This window comes from Sciurus carolinensis, chromosome 17 (genome assembly GCF_902686445.1).
Source record: "Sciurus carolinensis chromosome 17, mSciCar1.2, whole genome shotgun sequence".
NCBI lineage: Eukaryota > Metazoa > Chordata > Mammalia > Rodentia > Sciuridae > Sciurus > Sciurus carolinensis.
The window spans coordinates 24,918,017-24,938,983 of NC_062229.1; the positions used below are offsets into that span (position 1 = coordinate 24,918,017).

At 48.6% G+C, this 20,967-nt stretch overlaps 1 protein-coding gene across 1 annotated transcript in view; it reads left to right on the forward strand.

Annotated features, from left to right (window-relative positions):
- The window catches only part of Fyco1 (FYVE and coiled-coil domain autophagy adaptor 1), a 78,559-nt gene extending 58,172 nt beyond the window's left edge, over positions 1-20,387 (forward strand). Inside the window, exons 16-18 of the mRNA XM_047532445.1 lie at positions 8,771-8,981; positions 14,869-14,978; positions 16,527-20,387. Of these exons, the coding sequence (XP_047388401.1) occupies positions 8,771-8,981; positions 14,869-14,978; positions 16,527-16,602 (397 nt within the window). The 3' untranslated portion in view covers positions 16,603-20,387. The remainder of the gene's footprint in view (positions 1-8,770; positions 8,982-14,868; positions 14,979-16,526) is intronic.
- The last annotated feature ends 580 nt before the right edge of the window (positions 20,388-20,967 follow it).

Sequence of the window (20,967 nt, forward strand, 5' to 3'; positions counted from 1 at the left end):
ATACATAGTCACATATATCTACAATATCAACTATATCAACTATATTGTAGTAACCTACAGGCTACCCCTGGCCAAACGGGGCATCCTGTCAGATCAAAAGGGGAGACTATTCCTGTCCCCAGGTCATAGACTGAGAGGGCTAGAACCTACTGCCCTGTCCTTTGTGGCCAGCAACCTCTACCAGGTGTTTATTTAACCAGTTACAAACTAATCATTTACAAAGCTTGAAAGCAGGTACAAACCCCAATTCCCTTAAGACTTCGTGTTCCTAAGTAATAAAACCTAACATATGAGAAAATTATCATGATAAAAGCAGATCAGTATTTCAGACTTTGTTTCATATCAGTACATTAAACTTTGAATAGCTCGCTCACTGTGCTAATTATAGTCAATTTAATCACATACACAAACTTTTTTGAGATTTACCTTCCACAAACCTGCAACTTACATTGTACAACTTGTTTGCTTCCTTAGCTTTGTCCTCTTTCATCTTGGATTTTAGCACAAGAATATTACTTTACCATGCAAAATACTTTATCATCTAGAAACATTTCTTTACCTTCTAATTTTCCATACTAAAATATATTTCCATACCTATAACTTTCTTATTTCTCCTTTCTAATTTCAGATCCTGTCTTAAATTCATGTTCTGAAGCAATCCTTGTGAATGTTATCTGTGCATTTAATTTCATCCCAGGAGAGGGATCAAACAATCTGACATATACAAAAACTGTGTCTTAATCTTTGCCCTCACAGTGGTGTTCAGAGGGTTGGAGCATGGGATATTTTTGAGCCTGTCCTGTCTCCCTTATCATTATCACAATGCAATCAACTTTGAGTCCCCGCTGTCAGTTGTACGCAGTCTCATTTCGGGCCTTTTTCTTATACTAGGCATTCTTTTCTTTAGGCTTCCTTGAAGACCCCTTTGCAGAGGCTGCCAGCAAAGCATGGGTTGGCCTTAGTTTCTGTCCTTCTCTTTTCTAAGTGCAGGTGTTTACCCTGCAGTCTTCCCATGCACTGAGTTTGACGGATACTGTTATAGCAAGAATTACTCTGCCTAAGTGAGGGCTACCCCTGGCCAAACGGGGCATCCTGTCAGATCAAAAGGGGAGACTATTCCTGTCCCCAGGTCATAGACTGAGAGGGCTAGAACCTACTGCCCTGTCCTTTGTGGCCAGCAACCTCTACCTTCCTTGGGCAATAAGAGCTGGAAGGCAGAGCAGAAGCCATTTTTCTATAGCCAGACAGCTTTCCTGGGATTTTTTTTTTTTTCCAGCCCTAGGCTGATGTCCTTGACCTCCAGGGAGATGATCTGTGGCTGCCTGGTGCCAGGCTGAGAAACAGAGCCGGGAAGGCCAGCTCTGGGCTTAAATAAGAACTTAAATGTTTTTATTTTTTTTAACCCTTTCTTCTGGTGTCCTGCTATCCTTGCACACCTTCAGTGTAGCTTCTGGCGAGTCAGACTCCTTATCATGCAACTGCATAAATGCCTGAACATACAGGATCTCTTTCACATGCTTTACTTCTGAACAGACCAAATTCAACTGCAAGATTATATGATAATCCAGAAAACCATTCAAGGGCCAGATTGTGTGATAGTCAAACACCTTTTTCTTAGACAGGTTTATACCTGTAGGTGGCCCATTCAGCCAAGATCTTTCTTCCCAGGAGACTACTGGTAAGATCAACGTATTTGGCCCATGTCTTAAAGGGCCAGTAGCAGATACAAAAAACACAAAGAGAGACAAGAGAGGATCACAAAACCATGACTGACAGATGGGAGCATTTAAAACAGACAGACCTGTACTTACAAATTCCTTCCTCTTACTTAACCTCTGACAGACCAACTCCAATTGCAAGATTGTACAAAAAAGAGACACAGAGACAGATAACCAGAGAGGATCCCTAAAACCATGGCCATGGCCAGCAGATGCAAACCTTTAAGACAGACAGCCAAGATCTTTCCCAAGAGACTACCTATCGATCAACACAGTATTGCCCATGTCTTAAAAGGGGCAGTAACAAATACAAACAAAAACACAGACAGACAACCAGAAGGAATTCCCAAACCCAAGGCCAACAAACAGATGAGAACCTAGGACAGACCAGAAAGGAGCAGATGTCCCGAGGTTCTCAGGTCCCGCTAACCTTGACTCCTACACCAGTAGAACCACATATGTCCCCCCAAAGAGGAACAAGATGTGTGGAAACAAGAGTCTCAGCATGCGCACTGGGGACTTACCAGATGGCCAAGGGTGTCACGACTTTACTGAGTTCAGTTTCCTTTTTCTCAAAGTGGACCACAATGGAGCAACCTATCCTTTTCAGCCAAGAGAGAAGGTGGGAGTTGCCCACAGCAAAAGGACCTTCAGCAGCTGCTGGGACAGTCCCTCAGTCCCTCCCTTTACTCACAGGAGTAGCTCCTTCAGTTTGACCTGAGGCAAACTCACCCTTCACCTAAGTCTTCAGCAGTTGGCCGTTAACAAATTTGCCAGCCACCTTGCATCCTTAGCATGGAAGAGGGGTTCCTTGGAGAGCCAAACCTGCCCAAGAAAGCTGCCCTTGGGTCCCTTTGTGGTCACCAAATTTGCTTGGTCCTTATGCCAATCCAGTTACAGTTTTAAGAAAAAGGAAAAAGGAAAAAGAAGTTTTCTTGCTTTGCTATAAAGGAGAAACACAGGGGACTCCTGTCCCAGAGGTTGTGATTCCCCCTAATTTACATATATGTATATATATAAAGATTCACTTTTTATAGCATATAGTGCTTGGATTTTGACAAATAATGCAGTGTAATTACCGCTACAGTTAAAATACAGAATACTCTGAAAGTTCCCTGTGCTCCTTTAGGGTCCATTCTTCCCCCAACCGATGTTGTTTTTGAAAACAACTTTAACTTTCTTGTAAGAGCAATACATTTTATTGGGGAAAATGGAAGTTAGTAAACCATTTTGGTGTATAGTGTCAACCTGAATGACAAACACATTCTCCAGAGATTAATAAGTTTCTTTGGGAGTAACTTTGCAAAGGGCACATGCTTGCCTTAGTGACCTGTGTGCATGCTCAGGGAGGCTGAAACAAGGGGATGCTTTTTCAAGCCGGAAGTAGGGGATTGCACATGTTATTCTGAAAGCATAGCCCTTGGCTCCAGTGAACAGTAACAAAGGTGAAGTCGATCCAAGGATGGACGGACATCTTTGCAGAGGTATTTTCTGTGGAAGGTTACAGTGAATTTTGTAAAAAGTTCTGGTAGAATCTTTTGTGATCTTGTTATCAGGTGTCAACATGAGAGCCCCTTCACAGCCTTCTGACTTTATTTATTTATTCCTTTAGGATTTAACAAAAGTGACTCCATTTTTGTTCTCACAACTTTCACAGTAGCCTTCCAGTCTTTTTTGTATGCATATATACTTATAATTTTTTGGCATAAGTATTTGCACTCTAAAAAAAAAAAAAAAAAAAAAAAAAAAAAATATATATATATATATATATATATATATATATATATATGTTGTAGATGGACACAATACCTTTATTTTATTCTTATGTGGTGCTAAGGATTGAACCCAGGGCCTCCCAAGTGCTAGGCAAGCGCTCTACCACCGAACCACAACCCAGCCCCTTGGCACAAATATTTGAAATATTTTGCAAGCTTTTTAAATTCACTGTAGTGGGAGTATTTTCCCACAGCATCCATTTCTCCTGTCTCAAATGCAAGGATTGCATAATAGTCATTGAACAGACTCAGTGATTCCTTGCCTGAGATTCGTCCATTACTCCGTGCAGGCACTGTCGTGGGTGCTTTGAGTACATCAGTGCACAAACAAAGACCCCTGACCCCTGTGGTGTTTGTATTTCATCAGAAATTGACAGACAAGAAATGGTAAGAAGAAGAAAATATTATATTTGTTACAAGGTCATGTTTGCAGTGGAAAAAAATAAACAGAGAATAGAATAAAGGAGAGAGAAACTTGAGATCTTAAACAGAGTGACTGTAAGAAGATAAGATTAGAAAGAGGAGTTGCCAGACCAATAGCCTCTCCGAGGAAATGGCATTTCCGGTGGAGGGAGCAGTCAGTGTGAGTCTCGGGACGGTGGCACCTGGCATGATCAGGGTGCCAAGAAGGGACCAGTGCAGCTGACACCAAGAGACTGAGAAAGATGGAATCAGAAAGGGAACAGAGATCCATGTCACGTAGGGCCCTGCTGGCCATTGTAAAGGCTTCGGCTTCTATTATGAGAGAAACGGAAGCCCAGCGATTCTATTTAGAGCAGAAGAGTGACTTATTCTGATTTATATTTGAAAAGGGATCACTCTTTGCCATGTGAAGAGCAGGGGCTGGAGGCCTGTTAGGAACCCCGGAGCCCTGGTCCAGGTGATGGCAGAAGGCAGTTCTGGATCTGTTCTGAAGAGGCATCAACAGAATTTCCTGAAGCATTAGGTGTGGTCATGAGAGAGCAGAGAACGCATTCAGCCAGTTCTCAGGTGACCCTAAGAACATTCTTGAACAAAGACTGTCTTGAATCAGGGGCAGACCAACATGAAGAATTAGATAGGCTGCTCACGAGCTGCTGGTGTGGTTGGTGGGGTAAGAAAAGTCTGCTTCCCCCTTTCTGGAGAGCACACCGGCTGCAGATGTACCCAAAGCTCAAGTATTTTGTACTCCCTCTGACCCAGTAAGTCTGCATCTGGGAATTTATTCCAAGGGAATAATGATTAGATATGCAGAGATAAAAGCTTCCAGAATGTTCCTCGAGTGCTATTCACAGTGTCAGTGAGAAGCCTTTAAAGAGGTCTTGGGCTGTCATGAATTAATTAGTGATGAATTTTGCCAAATGATTTTTGTGTCTCTGTTGACATGGTCCTAGGCTTTTCCTTCTTTTGCCATCTGAATTGATGAATTACACTGGTGGATTTTCAAATATTGTACCAACCTTGTTTACCTGAGAGAAATCCCACTTGGCTGTGATGTACAGTGCCTCTACTGTCCTGCTGGATTCAACAAGCCATCTGAAGGGAACTTTGCCAGATACAGAATTTACAGTTAACAGTGCTCTTCTTTCAGAATTTGAAACGTGTCGTGCCCCTTCCTTTGGCTTCAGTGGCATTAGTTGAAAAACGCCCTGTTAATCAAATGAGTGTCCTCCAAAGATAATATACCATTTCTCTCTGACTGCTCCCAGGATTTGTTTCTTTGTCTTTTGTTTCCAGAAGATTAATTGAGATAGGTTTGAGCATGAACTTCTTTGTGTTTTTCCTACTGGGCTAATGTTCAGTCCTTGAATCTTTCTCATCTTTGACCAAATTTGAGAAGATTTTAGGCATCATTTCCTTAAATATGTCCTGTCTCTTCCTCTGTCAAATGTCCTGTCTCTTCCTCTCCATTCGGGACTCCAGAATACAAATGTTAGGTAGTTTATTACGGTCTTGGCGGTCCGTGAAGCTCTGGGGTTTTTGTTTGTTTGTTTCCCAGTCTCCCTTCCCTATGTGGTTCAGCTCTCGTAATTTCTCTTTTTCTCTCTTAAAGTTGTACTTTCATATGCATTCTGCTCTTGAGCCCATACTTAAAATTCTTTATTATTATTATTATGGTGGTGGTGGTGGTGGTTTTAGTGCTAAAATTTCCATTTGATTCTTTTTTTTAATCTTGTGTTTCTTCGGTATATTTTTTTAACTTTTTTATTCTTTCAAGAATATTTAGATTGTTATTGAGGCATTTCAGTGACAGCTACTTAAAAAGCCTTGTCTGAGTGCCCACATCTGACCCATGTCAGCTGGTCTCTGCTGGCTGCCTTTCCTTATGCAGAGTGTAATTTTTCTGGTGCTTAGTATGAAAGGTGGTTTTCAGTTTTATGTCAATAGAAGCCAAATAAGCCAGGTCACAGTGATTTTCCTCAAGTCCTGGTGATCCTAGCCAGCCTGCCTTCCTTTGCCTACCCTTTGGTTATGCTGATTATCTACCAACCTATTTCCAGGTTTTTTAGTTGTACTTAGTAAGGAAGAGTAGGGAAATGTTTAAAGTTGTTCATAATGATTTTTTATTTTACTTTAACCTTCAAGGAAAAGAATGAGGAAAATCACGAGATTAGGAAATAACTAGAACACACGGAATCCAAAAATCAACCCTTAAAGAGAATAGTATAAAATGAAAACAAAGATTAACGTACCAGCCAGAAGGTGCTCGCCTGGAACTGAATTTTTTTCTGCCTCTTTCTCTCGTACCCACATTGCAAGAGAATCTGAAATGTTGGGTTGTCTCCAAACACGGCGAAGTTCTTGGTACCTTCGGTGCATGTAAGCTGGGCTTTCTGGAGTCACTCAGTAGAATTTACACTTTTATATGAGTCTGGTAGACAGTGGGCTGCTTGTACTTAAGATTGTATTTGAGCACAGCTGGAAACAAACCCTCGATTTGCCTTTATCGGCACCTAGTTTAGAGAGATGGAGTATTAACCTTCTTGAAAAGTGGATGGCGTCCAGAAAGGTAAAAGAGATAAGACCCGGCCAGCTGGTACCAGGGAGAGTTCCGGAGCTGAGATTAGGTGGTGACCCAGCATCAGGGGACATGCTGTCAGAATCAGTGACTTTTTACATGATAATGTGGTAGGATTTCCACATTATGAGAAAGCGCTCCTTCCCAAAATGAATCTCCCACACACATACACCTTTTCTCAGATTCTTGAAAATTGTAAATATTGGGCAACCGCTTTTAATTAGAAATAAAGCTCAACACGTGGAGAAGTATCGCATTGAACTAAATCCTCACAAAGGTGAGTAACTTAGAGCTGTTCTTCTCAGCATTTGGCTTTCTTAATCACTGGTTTCTCTTCTCCTTGGCATAGTCCAGGGCTTTGAAGGCAGATAGAACTCTCAAGGTCAGCACTTACTTGCTGTGCACTCTTTTTTTTTTTTTAATTCATTTTTATTGTAAACAAATGGGATACTTCTTGTTTCTCTGTTTGTACATGAAGTAGAGGCATACCGTTTTTGTAATCATACATTTACCTAGGGTAATAGTTTTGATTCATTGTTATTTTTTTCTTCCCCCCCACCCTCCCACCCCTCTTTTCCCTCTATACAGTCCCTCCTTCCTCCATTCTTGCCCCCCTCCCACCCCCCATTATGTGTCATCATCCACTTATCAGCGAGATCATTCGTCCTTTGGTTTTTTGAGATTGGCTTATCTCACTTAGCATATTCTCCAATTTCATCCACTTGCCTGCAAATGCCATAATTTTATTATATTTCATGGCTGAGTAATATTCCATTGTGTATATAGACCACAGTTTCTTCATCCATTCATCAATCAAAGGGTATCTAGGTTGGTTCCACAATCTGGCTATTGTGAATTGAGCAGCTATGAACATTGATGTGGCTGTATCTCTGTAGTATGCTGATTTTAAGTCCTTTGGGTATAGGCCGAGGAGTGGGATAGCTGGGTCAAATGGTGGTTCCATTCCAAGTTTTCTAAGGAATCTCCACACTGCTTTCCAGAGTGGCTGCACTAATTTGCAGCCCCACCAGCAACATATGAGTGTACCTTTTTCCCCACATCCTCGCCAACACCTGTTGTTGCTTGCTGTGCACTCTCAGGCAAGTTGCCTAGCCTCTCTGAGCTTTAACTTTTTCGCCTGTGTTAAAGGGGTCAGTCACTTATTTTCTCCACAAAAGGCAGTCTGGTGTAGTACAAAGACAATGGCTCTGGATCCATCTGTGTGAGCCCAGCTGAAGTTTCTTGATATATATGAACCTTATTTCTTCATCTGTAAAATGAGAACAAGCATGTCTTTCCCACTTGGTCATTGTGACAACACATGAGGTCAGGTCATAGGTCAGAGGGCAGGGCCCACTTTACAGTGAGGCAGTGAGACTTGGAGAGTGTGAGTGACTTGCAGAAGGCCACGCCACCCTCAGTCACAGCTGTGCTGCGGTCCCTGTCTCCATGATCCTGCACTAACCTGGCCTCCAGCTGCCCATCGTGAGGGCGGGGCCAGCCCAGCCTGCGGGCAGCAGAGCAGAACAGCAGGAGAGGCCTGAGCAGGTCAAGGTCACCTTCCAATGTGGTCCCTCACCAGCCATAAGATGAGGAAGAACCCTGTGGGGGATCAGAGGTGGGCAGCCCTGGGCTCCTCACCTCAGGTCACGAGCAGTCCTGCCGAGGGGCCCCAGAGCCCAGCAGCTCCCTCAGCAGGCCCCCCACTCCTGGGAGGCTCCCCCAGGACGAGGTAGAACCAGGGGCACAGCCTCGAGAATCTCCACGCCCTCAAACCATCCCACTGCTCTGAGGTGTGGCAGGGGACCAGAGGGCAGGCGCCCACACGCCGTCCTCAGGGGCCCAAGTCGGAGGAGAGGAGGGACTGTGGAGGGGGAGGCGTGAGCTACTGAGGCAAAACCCGAAGGCGGGAGGTGGAATGAGAAAGGACAGAGAGCCAGCGGACAGCCAAGCAGCGGGCAGCTTCAGGAGGGCGAGGGAAACAGGCCCCATCACTTACTCGCTGTCCCTGAGGGGCACAGAGCGGGCCATGCCTCCTCTCGGCTCCACGTGGGCAAGGGCTGTCGTCTGCATGTTTTACTGCTGTGACCCAGGCCTAGAATTGTGCCAGGCATGTAGCCAGCACTCTGGGAATATTTACTGGAGTGGGCTCCACATCCCATAATTTTCAAGGGGGCCCAGGGCTTGTCCTCTGGACCACCTCCAAGCCATGGATGTCCCGGCCAGTGGACACCAACACTTTGCAGTGGATCAGCTCCATGTCTGCATTTTCATTTCAGGATCAAGTTGCCCCTCACAGTGGAAGAGATCGCCAACTTTGGGGAGGGCAACAGGGAGCTGTTCGTGAGGTCCAGTACCTACAGCCTGATCCCCATCACCGTGAACGAGGCAGGCCTCACCATCAGCTGGGTCTTCTCCTCCGACCCCAAGAGCATCTCCTTCAGCGTGGTCTTCCGAGAGGCAGAGGACACACCACTGGATCAGTGCAAGGTAGGCCGGGCTCCTGCCTGGGGACCTTGCACGCGGACCAGCATGCCTGGACAGCCTCTCCCTGAGCAGGCCTTGTCTGTGTTCTGGGTCATGCCATGCAGAGCAGGCAGAGCACCTGGGGCTTGTTCAGCTTGGGGAAGGAAAGACCCCAGAGGCTCAGAAGAGTGGTCTTCAAATGTCACAAGGTTACCCCTGACAGATCCAGTCTGATCTCCGGATAAATCAGTGGGTGAAACTTGGAGGAATACAAATGTAGGATTCAATTTGAAGGGTGATTTTTCTCACAAACCTGTGCAAAGCAGGAATGGGTCACCTCAGGAGGTGTGACCTCTCTGCTCTGGTTTAGCTTAGGGTATTCTGCATCTCACCTGCAAGGATAGCAGTAAAGACAGCCCCAGTTTATCACTTGGTTGGTGAGGTTTAAAATTGAATGGCACATACCAGTTCATCAACGCCTATGACATTCTAGGCGTGCAATATTGACAGTGTCTAGACTGTGGTCCTCAACTTGGGCTGCGTGTTAGAAACATCTGGAGATCTAACAAGCCCACTGCTGAGGCCACATGGCTAAATCGGAATCTCCAGGAGCAGGCCCCAGCCATCCCTGTGGGATTCCAGGGAGCAGCCCAGGTTGAAAACCACCGGTACAGATCCAGGGGCTGGAACCACAGCAAAGGATGGATGGAATCCAGAGCAGAGGGCATCCGGGCTCCAGGAATGACTGATCTGGTGCAGGCTGAGGAAGAGGGAGTCCCACACTGGGGTCTGAATCCCTTGCCTGCGGCTCTGCAGGGCGGGGGCAGGGAGGGTAGCGGGGGGTCACAAAGGGATGGTGAAGCAGTCAGATGCACCCGACCAGAGCTGAAAGCTGAAGTCTCCATTTTGCTGAACAGCAAGGATCAAGATGGGGAAGAGCAGCTTGAAGTCACATGAAGCCAGAGCCCTGCAAAATCTCTGCCATGACATCGGTTGGTCCCTAGAGCGTCTGGTTCCCTGGGTGCTGTCAAGGGCTCCAGTGAGGGATGAGGAAGGCAGAAAGGCAGGCTGGGCCCAGGGGCACACGACTGCGGCTGCTCTGGTTCCAGTGTCGTGTCCACAGAGAGGTGAACGTCCGCTCGCCTGTGGACTCCGCTGTGGTGGAGCCTGCTCACTGTAGAGGGTGCTTGGCCATTTCCATCCTCTTCAAACTCACTCTTTTATATATATATATATATTTTAGTTGTAGATGGACACAGTACCTTTATTTATTAATGTGGTGCTCAGCATCAAACCCAGTGCCTTTCAGTACTAGGCTAGCGCTCTACCACTGAGCCACAACCCAGCCCCCAAACTCACTCTTAAAGTGTAATTCCACCCCCTCGAGATAGCCTTGTTTAATGGGGTCTTGTGTTCCTTCACTTCCTCTGGGGCTTGCAGCCAGTGCCACAGGCCTTGCTTTGGGGGCTATTCCCCCCTGAACAGAGGGAACTTCCACTTAGAGGGCCACCCCTGGCACCTTGGCACCAGGTGCCTCCATACTACCCCAGACTCAGCACTGCCAACTCTGCAGGAGAGGGACTCTCTCACTCTGAAGCAGGGTCCAGTCCCTGAGGGCACAGGAACCCTCCAGGGCCATAGCTGATCAAGCAGCAGTGTGGCCAATGTGCCTGTCAGCGTTTCATGAAGGACCCACACTCTGTCAAGGGCTTACCACGAGTGTCTTCATGCCCACCAGGCACCACCTGGGCTAGACCCCGAGGAACGTTGGGGAAGTGGCAGATCAGATGTCCAGGACTTGGCTATCCCGCCTACCCCCACGAGGCTGAGCCACGTGTCCCTCCCCGGCTCATTCACTTATCCACCGAGTCCTGCTGACCCTGAGAGGCAGAGCTTGAGCCTCCTGGTGGCCTTCCTGGGTGTGGGCAACCACTGTCTTTCCCCACAGTGAACACCAGGGGGCAGAAGAGCCCACATATGGTGCTCAGGTGCTTCTCTGCCTTCACAAGTCCCACTGTCACCAGCCGGCCATGGGATGGCTATGATCTTGATCAGAGGTGCCCTGAAAAGTGTTATCCTAGAGAAGCCTTTTCCAGGCACGTACCCTCGGCGTCTGTCCAGGGGACTCCTGTGCGCCCCCTCCACTAGCCCCGGGCCAACGGGAAACGACAGGGACAGTGCAGATTGCCGGACTCAGGTTTCATGATTGACAGGTGTGAAGACAAGGAACTGCCCTAGGTACTTGCAATCTACAGACACGCAGTTATTGAGCTTCTACTGTTTACTAGGCTCTAGGGCCCACTGGGGATAGAGAGCTGAAGGGACAACATGAGATCTGCCCCTGAGGAGCTCACAGTGCGATAGGAGAGAAACCCTGGAAAATAACACCTGCGATTCCAGGTGGTGATTGTCACGATGAGGGTCTGTGGGCCCAGAGGGTGCAGCTGGAAGGACACTGTCCCAGCCTCAAGGATGATGGCCAGGGAGTGATACCCCTGGGATGGTGGGGAGGCCTCACTGGGAGAAAGCAGGAGCAGCAGTTACGAGGCAGGGAGGGAGAGGGGGGGATTGGGGGAGGAGAGTCAGGGGAACGAGCTGCGCAGGACGTCCCCATCCCCAGAGGCACCGTCAGACACCTCGACCCGTGCCACCCTCTCTCCTGAGCAGCTTCCTCCATTAAGGTCATGGCCCCTGATAGTAGAATCAGTGAACCAAGGACTTGAGGCTCCCAGGTGCAGACTATTGGCCAGAAGCCTGGGGACAAAGCAGAGGGCACAACCCAGGCCCTGGCCTTTCTGTAGCCAGAGGACCCATCTTTGGCCAGAAAGCTTGCCGACCTGCTTAGGGCCTCAGAGGGAGCCAGAGAGGAGCTCGGACTGAAAAAAGGGAAGAGGAGGGGAGGGGGGGCATTGTCAATCAAGACGTAATCCACTACCGCGAGCTTCGCCCGCACGGAGTGTACAAGGCAGCGGTTTTGAGACATTCAGAGTGGTGTGCCCATCCCTGCTCTCGACTCATTTTTGTCATCCCAAAAAGAAACCTGTGCCCACCAGCAGTCACTTCCCATCCTCCACCTGCCACTGATCTACTGATTCCATTTCGTGTGAATGGACTCACAGTACGTGTGTGGCCTTTTGTGACCATCTTCTTTCACTTAGCAGGGGGCTCTTCTGTCACTGGGGCTGGTGGGAGATGCCCCAGAGCTAACACAGCAGAGACCCTCTCAGGCTCACACCAAGGAGACCCTGGTCACCTGCCCAACCCTGAGCAGTGCACGTGTACTTGGATCCCAGAGCCTTTGTTAATCTCCACCAGACTTTTTTATATTTTTAAAATTTATTTAAAGTAATAATGGAAAAATTTCATGTTTCGGCCATGGTGGGAAAATAACAGCTAAATGAATGAAAATTCTCTGGAATAGAATGTTCGGAAGAAACAAAAAGCATTATTGGAAGGAACATGTGGTGTCTGCTTTACCAGATCCTCTTCAGAGGAAGAGCTCTCCATGTTGCTCTGTTCTCAAGGCTGTAAGTGTGACATTCAGGACGGGACACACAGGGTCCCCAGGTGACAGCAAGCCTGCCTCTGCAGCAGCTCCTACCACGCAGGCCTCGGGGATTGTCTCAGCCAGGCTCAGAAATGTCAGGTTATGAACCACAGAATTCAACCCCTCAGCCTCCCAGGATTGAGTCCCTCATGGACATGGATACTGTAGAACATTAATGGAACTGAATAAGATCACAAGTAGAACAGGTTGCCACAGAGCTGCACACAGCAGGCCTAGCTAATGGCCGCTGCGTGCATCTCTTCTCCTTGGGGTCCCTCTCAGGCCCCACCTGTCCTCTCACCACTAGCAGCTCCCAGCCTGCACAAACACACCCTCCAGTCAGGAACATGCTGCACACCCTGCTCTCAGGCCTTGTGGTTTCCCTTCTGACTTCTCTTTGACCCATGTGTTTAAATTTATAACTTAGCTTCTAAATATTTTGGAATTTTCCAGAGATCTACTTTTGATTTCTGGTTTAATATCATGAACCTGCGTGATTGTTGAACATTCCCCGGATGGAGTGATGAGTTGGATTAGAAAAATAAGAAATAAGGGAAATAAAGACAAACAAGCAGAAATAGATGAAGCAGGCCTCGGTGGGTAAATCAGCCCTGATGGGGTCGGATCCAATAATGAGCGGGGCACTGCGGGTTTATTTTATAGGTTTTAAACATCAAAGGGATTCTCTGTGAAAAGGCTTCTTGAGGTAAACAGGAGGAAGTTTGTGAGCAAAACAGCTTAGTTGGGCTTATCATTTCATGCCCATCTCTTCTACCTCCAGGCAGCTGGGATCCGCATTCAAGGCTTTTGAACTAGTAAATTCCATGATAAGCATGGAATTCTCCCATCAATAGGTGTCAACTGCAAATGGGCGTTTCCCTCAGCACCCTCACATGGAAGGATTCCCAGGAGAAGAGTCTCACTGTCCAGGGTTACATAGTTCGAGGCAGTGATTCATTCCCAGCTCCCGACAATGTAATTTTATTGGAACCAGAGAACATACTTTGTATAACTTGAATTCTGAGTTCTCCAAGTTCAGTGTCCCTAGTATTCCACCTCCTTTCCCACCAGGCTGGGACAGGCAGCCTACCCTGTCTCCCAGTGTTCTCATCTGTCTTCTCCATTGAACCCCAAGATCCTTGAGGGCAGAGCGTTAGGTGGGATTTACTTCACTTTGGGAACTTGTGGTCAGTGTGTAAGGCTTTGAGAGATATGCAGCTGTTTTCAAGTTTGAGTTGAAAAACCATCTCATTTTTATAATTATTTTGGATTTGATCATTTTTGTATAGGTTTAAAATGATTAATAGGAAAAAGTAAAAATGAATATAACAAATTGAATTTCTGAAAAAGATACAACATTTAATTTTTTTAAAAGAATAAAAATGGTCACCTCTGGGGCGCTTTGCCACATTAGGAACTCAGAGTGTGAAGATGTCCCTGTGGTCTGTAGAGCCTCTGGTGTACATTTAAGTGTAGGTGTTCCCAAGCAGAAGACTTAGGGACACTTCGTGAGACAAGATCCGCTAGGTGCTTGTCACTTCTTGGGGGGAAAGAAAGAGGAAGGAAAAGAAGATTTTAAAATTAATTAAATTTTTGGTTGATTTTGTTCCGTGTCCTATAATATCTTCGGTTTTAAAGTGGGGCCTCTGTCTTAGCTGGCCAGCAGGTAGAAGGTCCTGCCCTGGTGGGGCCATCTGAGGTCCCCAGCCTGGCCCTGGCCAGCACACACCATCTGCTCAGATTTGGTCTCTGATGACAAGGCCCTTGGAAAATGGCCCGAGAAAATAAATATTTCCTGGGACAAATTTGTCATTCCCAGAGAAAACAGAAAGTAAACAGGAAGCCAAGGGTCCCACTTGGAAAGATGAAAGGTGCTGGGGCACGTGGGACAGCGAGGCACAGCTAGGAGAGGAGCCTGTGGTGGGGCCAGCGAGAAGCCCTGGGTAGAGCCAGAGCCGTTCGGCCTGGAGAGGGGCCGGCAGCTTCGCCAAGTGCCTGAGGCATCGTCACCTGGAAAGATCAAGGGCAGCCCCGGACCAGCAGGAGACAACTGGACACATGGATGTCACCTAGAGTGAGCCCTGGCTTCCTGAAGCCTAGAAGGGACTCCCAGGTGGTGAGGGATCTGGCGTTGGCTGTGGTCAGGGAGCCGGGGAGCCAGCTTATGATTCCAGGTGACACTCACACAGCCCCACTGCCACAAGTGTCACCAAACTCAGGGGGTGCAGATGGCACCCCGCCACTCCTCAGCTGTGACCCCCAACAGAGCACTCAACCTCCCCCCCTGAAAATGAAAGGTCCCCCCAGAGCAGCCATGGGGTTCTCGGCCTCTGTGACGTGTTTTCCGTCTGCTTTCCCTCCCAGGTCCTCATTCCCACGACCAGATGCAATTCCCACAAGGAGAACATCCAGGGCCAGCTGAAGGTCCGCACGCCCGGCATCTACATGCTGGTGTTTGACAACACCTTCTCAAGGTAGGGGCTCCCTCACCAGCATCAGGATGGCGCCACCTGGTCTCCCATGCCTCCCTGCTTCCTGAACGTTCTCAGGCACAGTGTCAACACTGACCATTGAGTAGATCATTCAGTTGTCTAGATTTTTGGTTTTGGGTTTTGGGGGTTTGTTTATTGTTTTTAGTTTTTGGTACTAGGAATTGAACACTTTACCACTGAGCCACATCCCCAACACTTTTATCTTTTGTTTGGGGACAGGGTCTGGCTAAGTCACCAAGGCTGGCCAAGAACTTGTGATCCTCCTGCCTCAGGCTCCCGAGTTGCTGAGATTACAGGTGTGCATGCCACACCTGGCTGTCCACAGTTCCTTGTTAACAGCACTCTGTTCCAGTGCTCATTAGGGCTTTATAAAGGGTCTTACCGCCTGCCAGCAACTTACTCTAGCCCTGCAGAATTCCTATTCCACGGGGACTTGCCTCTGCTTGGCGCTGGACTCTTAATGCTCAACGAAGGGGCTCAGGAAATGCAGTGGAGAGGCTGGGCAAACGAATGAAGGAGAAAGAGAGATACAGGAGGGAGAAGAAGGAAACCTGAGAGGAACAGGACTAAGACTGCAAAGGCGAAGCCCCTGGGCCCTGTCACAGGAGCAACCCCGGGCATCTGTGGGAAGCTCTCTAAAGATCAGCCACAGATTCAGGGAGATGGTCAGGACAATGGAATGTAGAGAGAGAAGGCCAGAGGGACAGTCAGGGAGGGAGCGGGAGAGAGGACCCACACTAGTAGCATCCACCACAAGGACAAGGTACCTACCCGTCCTTTAGGTCTCCTGGCCTCAGACAGGCCCTTAACTAGGGCTGCTGCTTTAAAGAGACCTCCCTGGACTATTCCATCTACATCCTTCTGAGCAGGGCCCTGGGCTGGCCACTTCCCTCCCCACACAGCACTTGGCTTTTAGCACGATAACTAAACAGGGGCACGCGGGGAGAAAACTGTGCTACCCCTTTGCCACCTCCAGGGCCTGAACTCCCAGAGCTGAAGCCAAGGGTGTACGCTTTAGGACAGGCTGGAGGATGGCCTTCCCACCTCTGCCCTTTCCTGACCCTCCCCTGCACTCCCGTGGGGAAATAAACCCCCTAAATCAGCAGGACCTCAGGGTACGCCCAGCATGCCCAAGGACCTGCATGCCCATTGGAATGAGGTCCCTACCGGCCCCAGCCTCACGCCGCCTCCAGCACCTGGTCCATCCCCTCCCCCCAGGCAGCCCCCACTGCCGCAACTAAATGTTCACAGCCTGTGACAGAAAGGACATTATTCCCCAAGACAACCACGGTGCTATTCCAAGGCCACCTGACCTTCTGCAGGGAGAGAAATCTGTAAGACAAGCAGGAAAAGGGGCCCAGAGACCCGGGAGAGCTGCACTCTCGGGAGCAGCCATCTCCCTAGGGGAATTCCAGCACCACAGCCAACCAGGGTCACACAGCGACCACAGGAGGCCCCCATTGCTGCCACCACTCCCCAGGTTTTCAGCTCTCCGGGTGACACCCTCCCTTTCCATTTCTGTTTTTTTAGGTTTGTCTCAAAAAAAGTATTTTACCACTTGGCAGTTGACCGACCTGTGATCTACGATGGAAGCGATTTCCCATAGCAAGAAGCACCTGGACGGTAACTTCACTTCATCCACAGGAAACACTACATTTCCTCTCCTGCCACATGAAGCACACACACACACCAAAAAAAAAAAAAAAAAAGAAAAAAGAAAAAAGAAAGAAAAAGAAAAGGATGGCTGTGCCCAGGCTCACTGGCTCTGCCGCTCTGGAAGAGCCCGGGGCTGCTGCTCAGAAGCTGTGCTTCTCAGTGCGCCGTGTACTCTGCACCATACACCTGTCCCTTTTAGCCCCCATGGCTCCTAAGGGCTCAAGTGACATTTCCATTGATGAGAGACCCAGCTGCCCTCCCACCCAAAGGGACATCCTGCCAGAGGTGTAAACCTCTGGAGACCACCAACCTCTCCTGGGTGCACAGCCTCCTGTGGAGAGTTTCACAAGACACCTGTGGCCCCGGTTCCCACCTCTGGGGAGGGATGCCCTGCTCTTTCCTGCCCCACACTCAGCCAGGCTCCCTGGTGACCATAGCCACATCCTGTGAGTCCTCAGGCTCTGAGGCCCTTGAGTGCTCCCAGGGAAAAGAGGCCTTGGGGCCACCATGCAAGTTGAGGCACAGAGGTTGGGGGTGCGGCCCATGATCCCTCCTCCTGTCACGCGCCAGACCCTTACTGCACCAGTAAATTTGGGGCTGCTCCAGTGCCTAGCATTTGCTAGGGGCCCCTGAGCTGCATATTCCTCCTGGCCCTCTGTCTGGGTGACCCCATTCCCAGGCAAAGCCCTCCACTCAGTAGCTCAAAACATCACCCTAAGAATCAGCTGAAGATAATCCAGGACACAAAGCCCACCCTCTGAGGGCCTCCAAAGCCCAAGGCTGGCTGAAATTGACACCATGACCAAAGTGCAAACTATGCTTGGCCTTCAGGGCTGGCTCCTAGGCCAGTGCCTGTCTTCGTTTATTTACAGAAGCGCTCTGGCCTCACCTGCAGGCACCTGCATACTAATGAGCAGAGCCCAGGCAAGAACCACTCTCAGAAACTGGGGCCTTCTTAGCCAAATTCTTTGGTAACTTAAGAACCAAACTAACAGAGGAAACAGCCATACAAAGGAAGCAGAGACATAAATTATTCTTGGTCCCTGGTCCCCACCTGCCAGATTCCCAAAACCCCACTTGCCACTTCCTTCTGTTCAGCCTGCCTTGACACCCAGGAGATTCACCCCTGGAGGCAGGGGGTCCTGTTTCCTTTTCCTAGACAAAAGTTAGATGCTCTTTCTGTTCTCTGTGGCCCTTCTCCTCTCACAGACAGCTCCACTCTGATGGCCTCTCTGTCCCATGGGAAGCCAGCCACCTGCAGCCAGGTCCCCAGTACTTCCACGGGGCATCTGACAAAACAGCCCACATTGGCCAGGGAGGAGGGAGGAAGCACCAGAAAGGTTGACTGAGGATCTGAGTGCTGGACCCAGCCATTCCTCCAACTGGCCTGGGGACCCAAGCAAGTCATACCAACTCTCAGAACCCTGGACCAGTTGATTTGGAGGGATTGGGAATGGGCCGGGGACTCCAGGCAAAGTCCAGCACACACCCCAGGCCCACCATGCACCATGGCCTCAGTCACGCCACCAGCACAGAGGATGCTAAGGGCCGTGAGTAAGGGGAAGTAGCCTGTGACATGGACTTGGCCTTCAAACAGGAGCGGGCATTCCAGCCAGTGAGGAGGGCAGGAGTGGCCAACAGAACTTTCAAACAGCTGGGCCCCTTGCATTCTGGGTCCTTGGAGCAGCCTCTCTGGCAGAAAGCCATCGGGTGCTCTTGTCTCTTCCTAGCCAGGGCCTGACTGCTCAGCACTGAGACAGAAAATGGCCAGAGCCCCAGAGACGCCCTAACCTGTGTGTGTCCTCACAGGCATGCCACATGGCCTGAGATTGCTCAGGAGTAGGTCGTCCTTTGAACCCATCCACCCTTTCACAAAGAATCACCCAATGTCATCTTGCTCCCGTGACAAGGTACCAAGAGCCCCAGTACAGTCTCGGGGTCTTCTTTTCAGTGTTTGGTTTTCCCAAGATGCCCTGGAGACTGGCCAAGCCGAGAACCTTCTGCTGGTATCCACGCCACCGTCTACAACAAGAACCACCTCTCATTGAGTAACTGATGTGTTTGGGCCCTGTGAAGGACCTGGGCCAGTTCATCTGAGTTCCATTGTAAACATTTGTCACTTGTCACAGCAGGGGACCAATTGTAGCTTAAAAGATCACCTGGCCCTTGTGAAACCAATCAGAGCTTCTCCTCCCGAGAGCTGGACCTGGCCTCCTGTGGGCCCCACCTCCAGCATTGACTGCTCTTGTGTGCAAATAGGTCTTTGCCCCAACTGAGGTGACCTAGTGTCCCAGGGCCCTTCCTCTTTGGTTTCATTAGCATATTTATTTTTTGTGCTGAATGGACATTGGTACTACAGTAGTTCACCGTTCAGGCTCCTGTTTGCTGTGCACTGTGTAGCTAGAGAACATCTTGACCTATTTAAGTGTGAGTTTTACAAATGGCTTTATTCTTTTAAATAGTTCCCAACTTGACTGAGGTGTGGAGGTTGGGGAAATTTTTTTAAATGCAAATGACAATTATTGCCAGAGATGGCAGCCCCAGCTCGCCTGAGTAACACTAGCAATCCCTTGGGATCACAGATCACTATTTTTTTTTTTAAGAGCATCCCATTAGGACAGCTCAGCTCTGGGAATTATGATCACATTTAGTATTGATACCAGCTGCCTTGTTCACCTGCCACTGAAGCCACTAATCACCTTCGCCCAAGAGACACACCAACCTGCCAGACACATCCACAAACAAGAAAGCATGTTTGCAATAAAATATGCTCCTCCATGTCCAAGTGAACTCTACAGCACAATGGACTCCAGGTAGACTGGACCAGGAACAGGTAAAGAAATTCTCAAGCAAGAATCCGGAACTGAAAAACCCCACTGGGTTTGGAAAGTAGAAATGAAAAGCCACATTATATAACTCAAAAGGAGATGGTGCTTCTGAAGATTTTCAGCTGTCGCCTAAGGTGGTGAAGCCACTCCAGGCCCAGATAAAAGGAAATCTCACTTGGGATTGAAGTCTCAGAGTCTGTTTCATATGGTCAGATGATGTGATATGGTCAGGTGGCTTATGAGTTGTATTTTTTGAAGTCCATGTTGACAGTTCTACCTGTGAGAATTCTTTAGACCAAGAAACCAGCCTGGCTCTGAGGTATTGGGAAGTGAAGCAGAGAGAAGCCCTTGGCGGTGCCTAGAACCAAGGACTCTAAGAAACAAAGACCATAGAGACAGCTCTTCACGTTTACAAAACTAGGTGCCTCTTAGTGGAAGCTTTCCTCTCATTCTATTGCAGTTCTTCCAAGGAAACAGGGAAGACTGGATTAATTCCCTTTTCCCTCTTAAGCACTTTTTTAAAATAATAAGGTATCACTTTAAATTGCAGGAAACATCTCTGATAGGAAAAAAAAAAGAGCTTTTGTAGAACCTCACGGTTGTGTGTCATGTGGAGACGCTCTGCCTCTGGTGGCTGCAGGGCGACACAGCCTTCCCGGGAAGGCTTCAGTTGGAATGCACTTTAATCAACGAGTCCTCACTTGACGTGGCCTTATGGGATGGCGGGTCGGGAGCCCCTTTCAATCTTCTCTGCCAAAGAATTACTCAAAAGCACATCAAATACCAAATCTCATCAGCACAATGGGGGTGAGAAACTTTTATTCCAAAATGTATTCCTTTATAGCATCTGCTACACCATTTGGGAATATTTTTAACCTCAGAATTTAAATAAAGTAAACACTATGAAGCGCGGCATCTTTTTTCTCCTTTTTTCACATTATCGGTGCATCATGATTATACGTAATAGTGGGTTCCTCAGGCCATATTCACACACGCACCTACGGTTTGAGCGATCTCATTCCCCAGGACCTTCCCTGCCTCTCCCCTCCCCCAGGCCACTCGCTCTACTCCTGATCCCCTTGCTATTACTTTTATTATTTTTATTATTATCAGAGGACCATTCATGGTGACTTTGCAGAAGGACTCGAGCCTGCACATGGGAGTTCCGAGAAGTCGCCTTGCGGGCTGGCACCTGTGTACTTCCTGGTGCACCCTGGGGTTGGTGGTCAGACCCACCTAAGCAGATGTGCCTCCCAGCCCCCCCACCCCCACTGCCAGCTGAGCTTCCACCCCCGTCACAGGGCCCCAGCTCACCGTGGCACTCAGCACTTGGAGTAAAGAATAAACTTCTCATTTCCTAGAGTAGTGGCGTTGGGGGAGGAAAATGGCAGATGGCCTAAAACCACGATTAGCTGATAGGTGGTGCTGACAACCGGCCCAGGTAGAGGGCGGCGCTACTGCCCCAGCTCACCCTGCGCTTGCCAGGG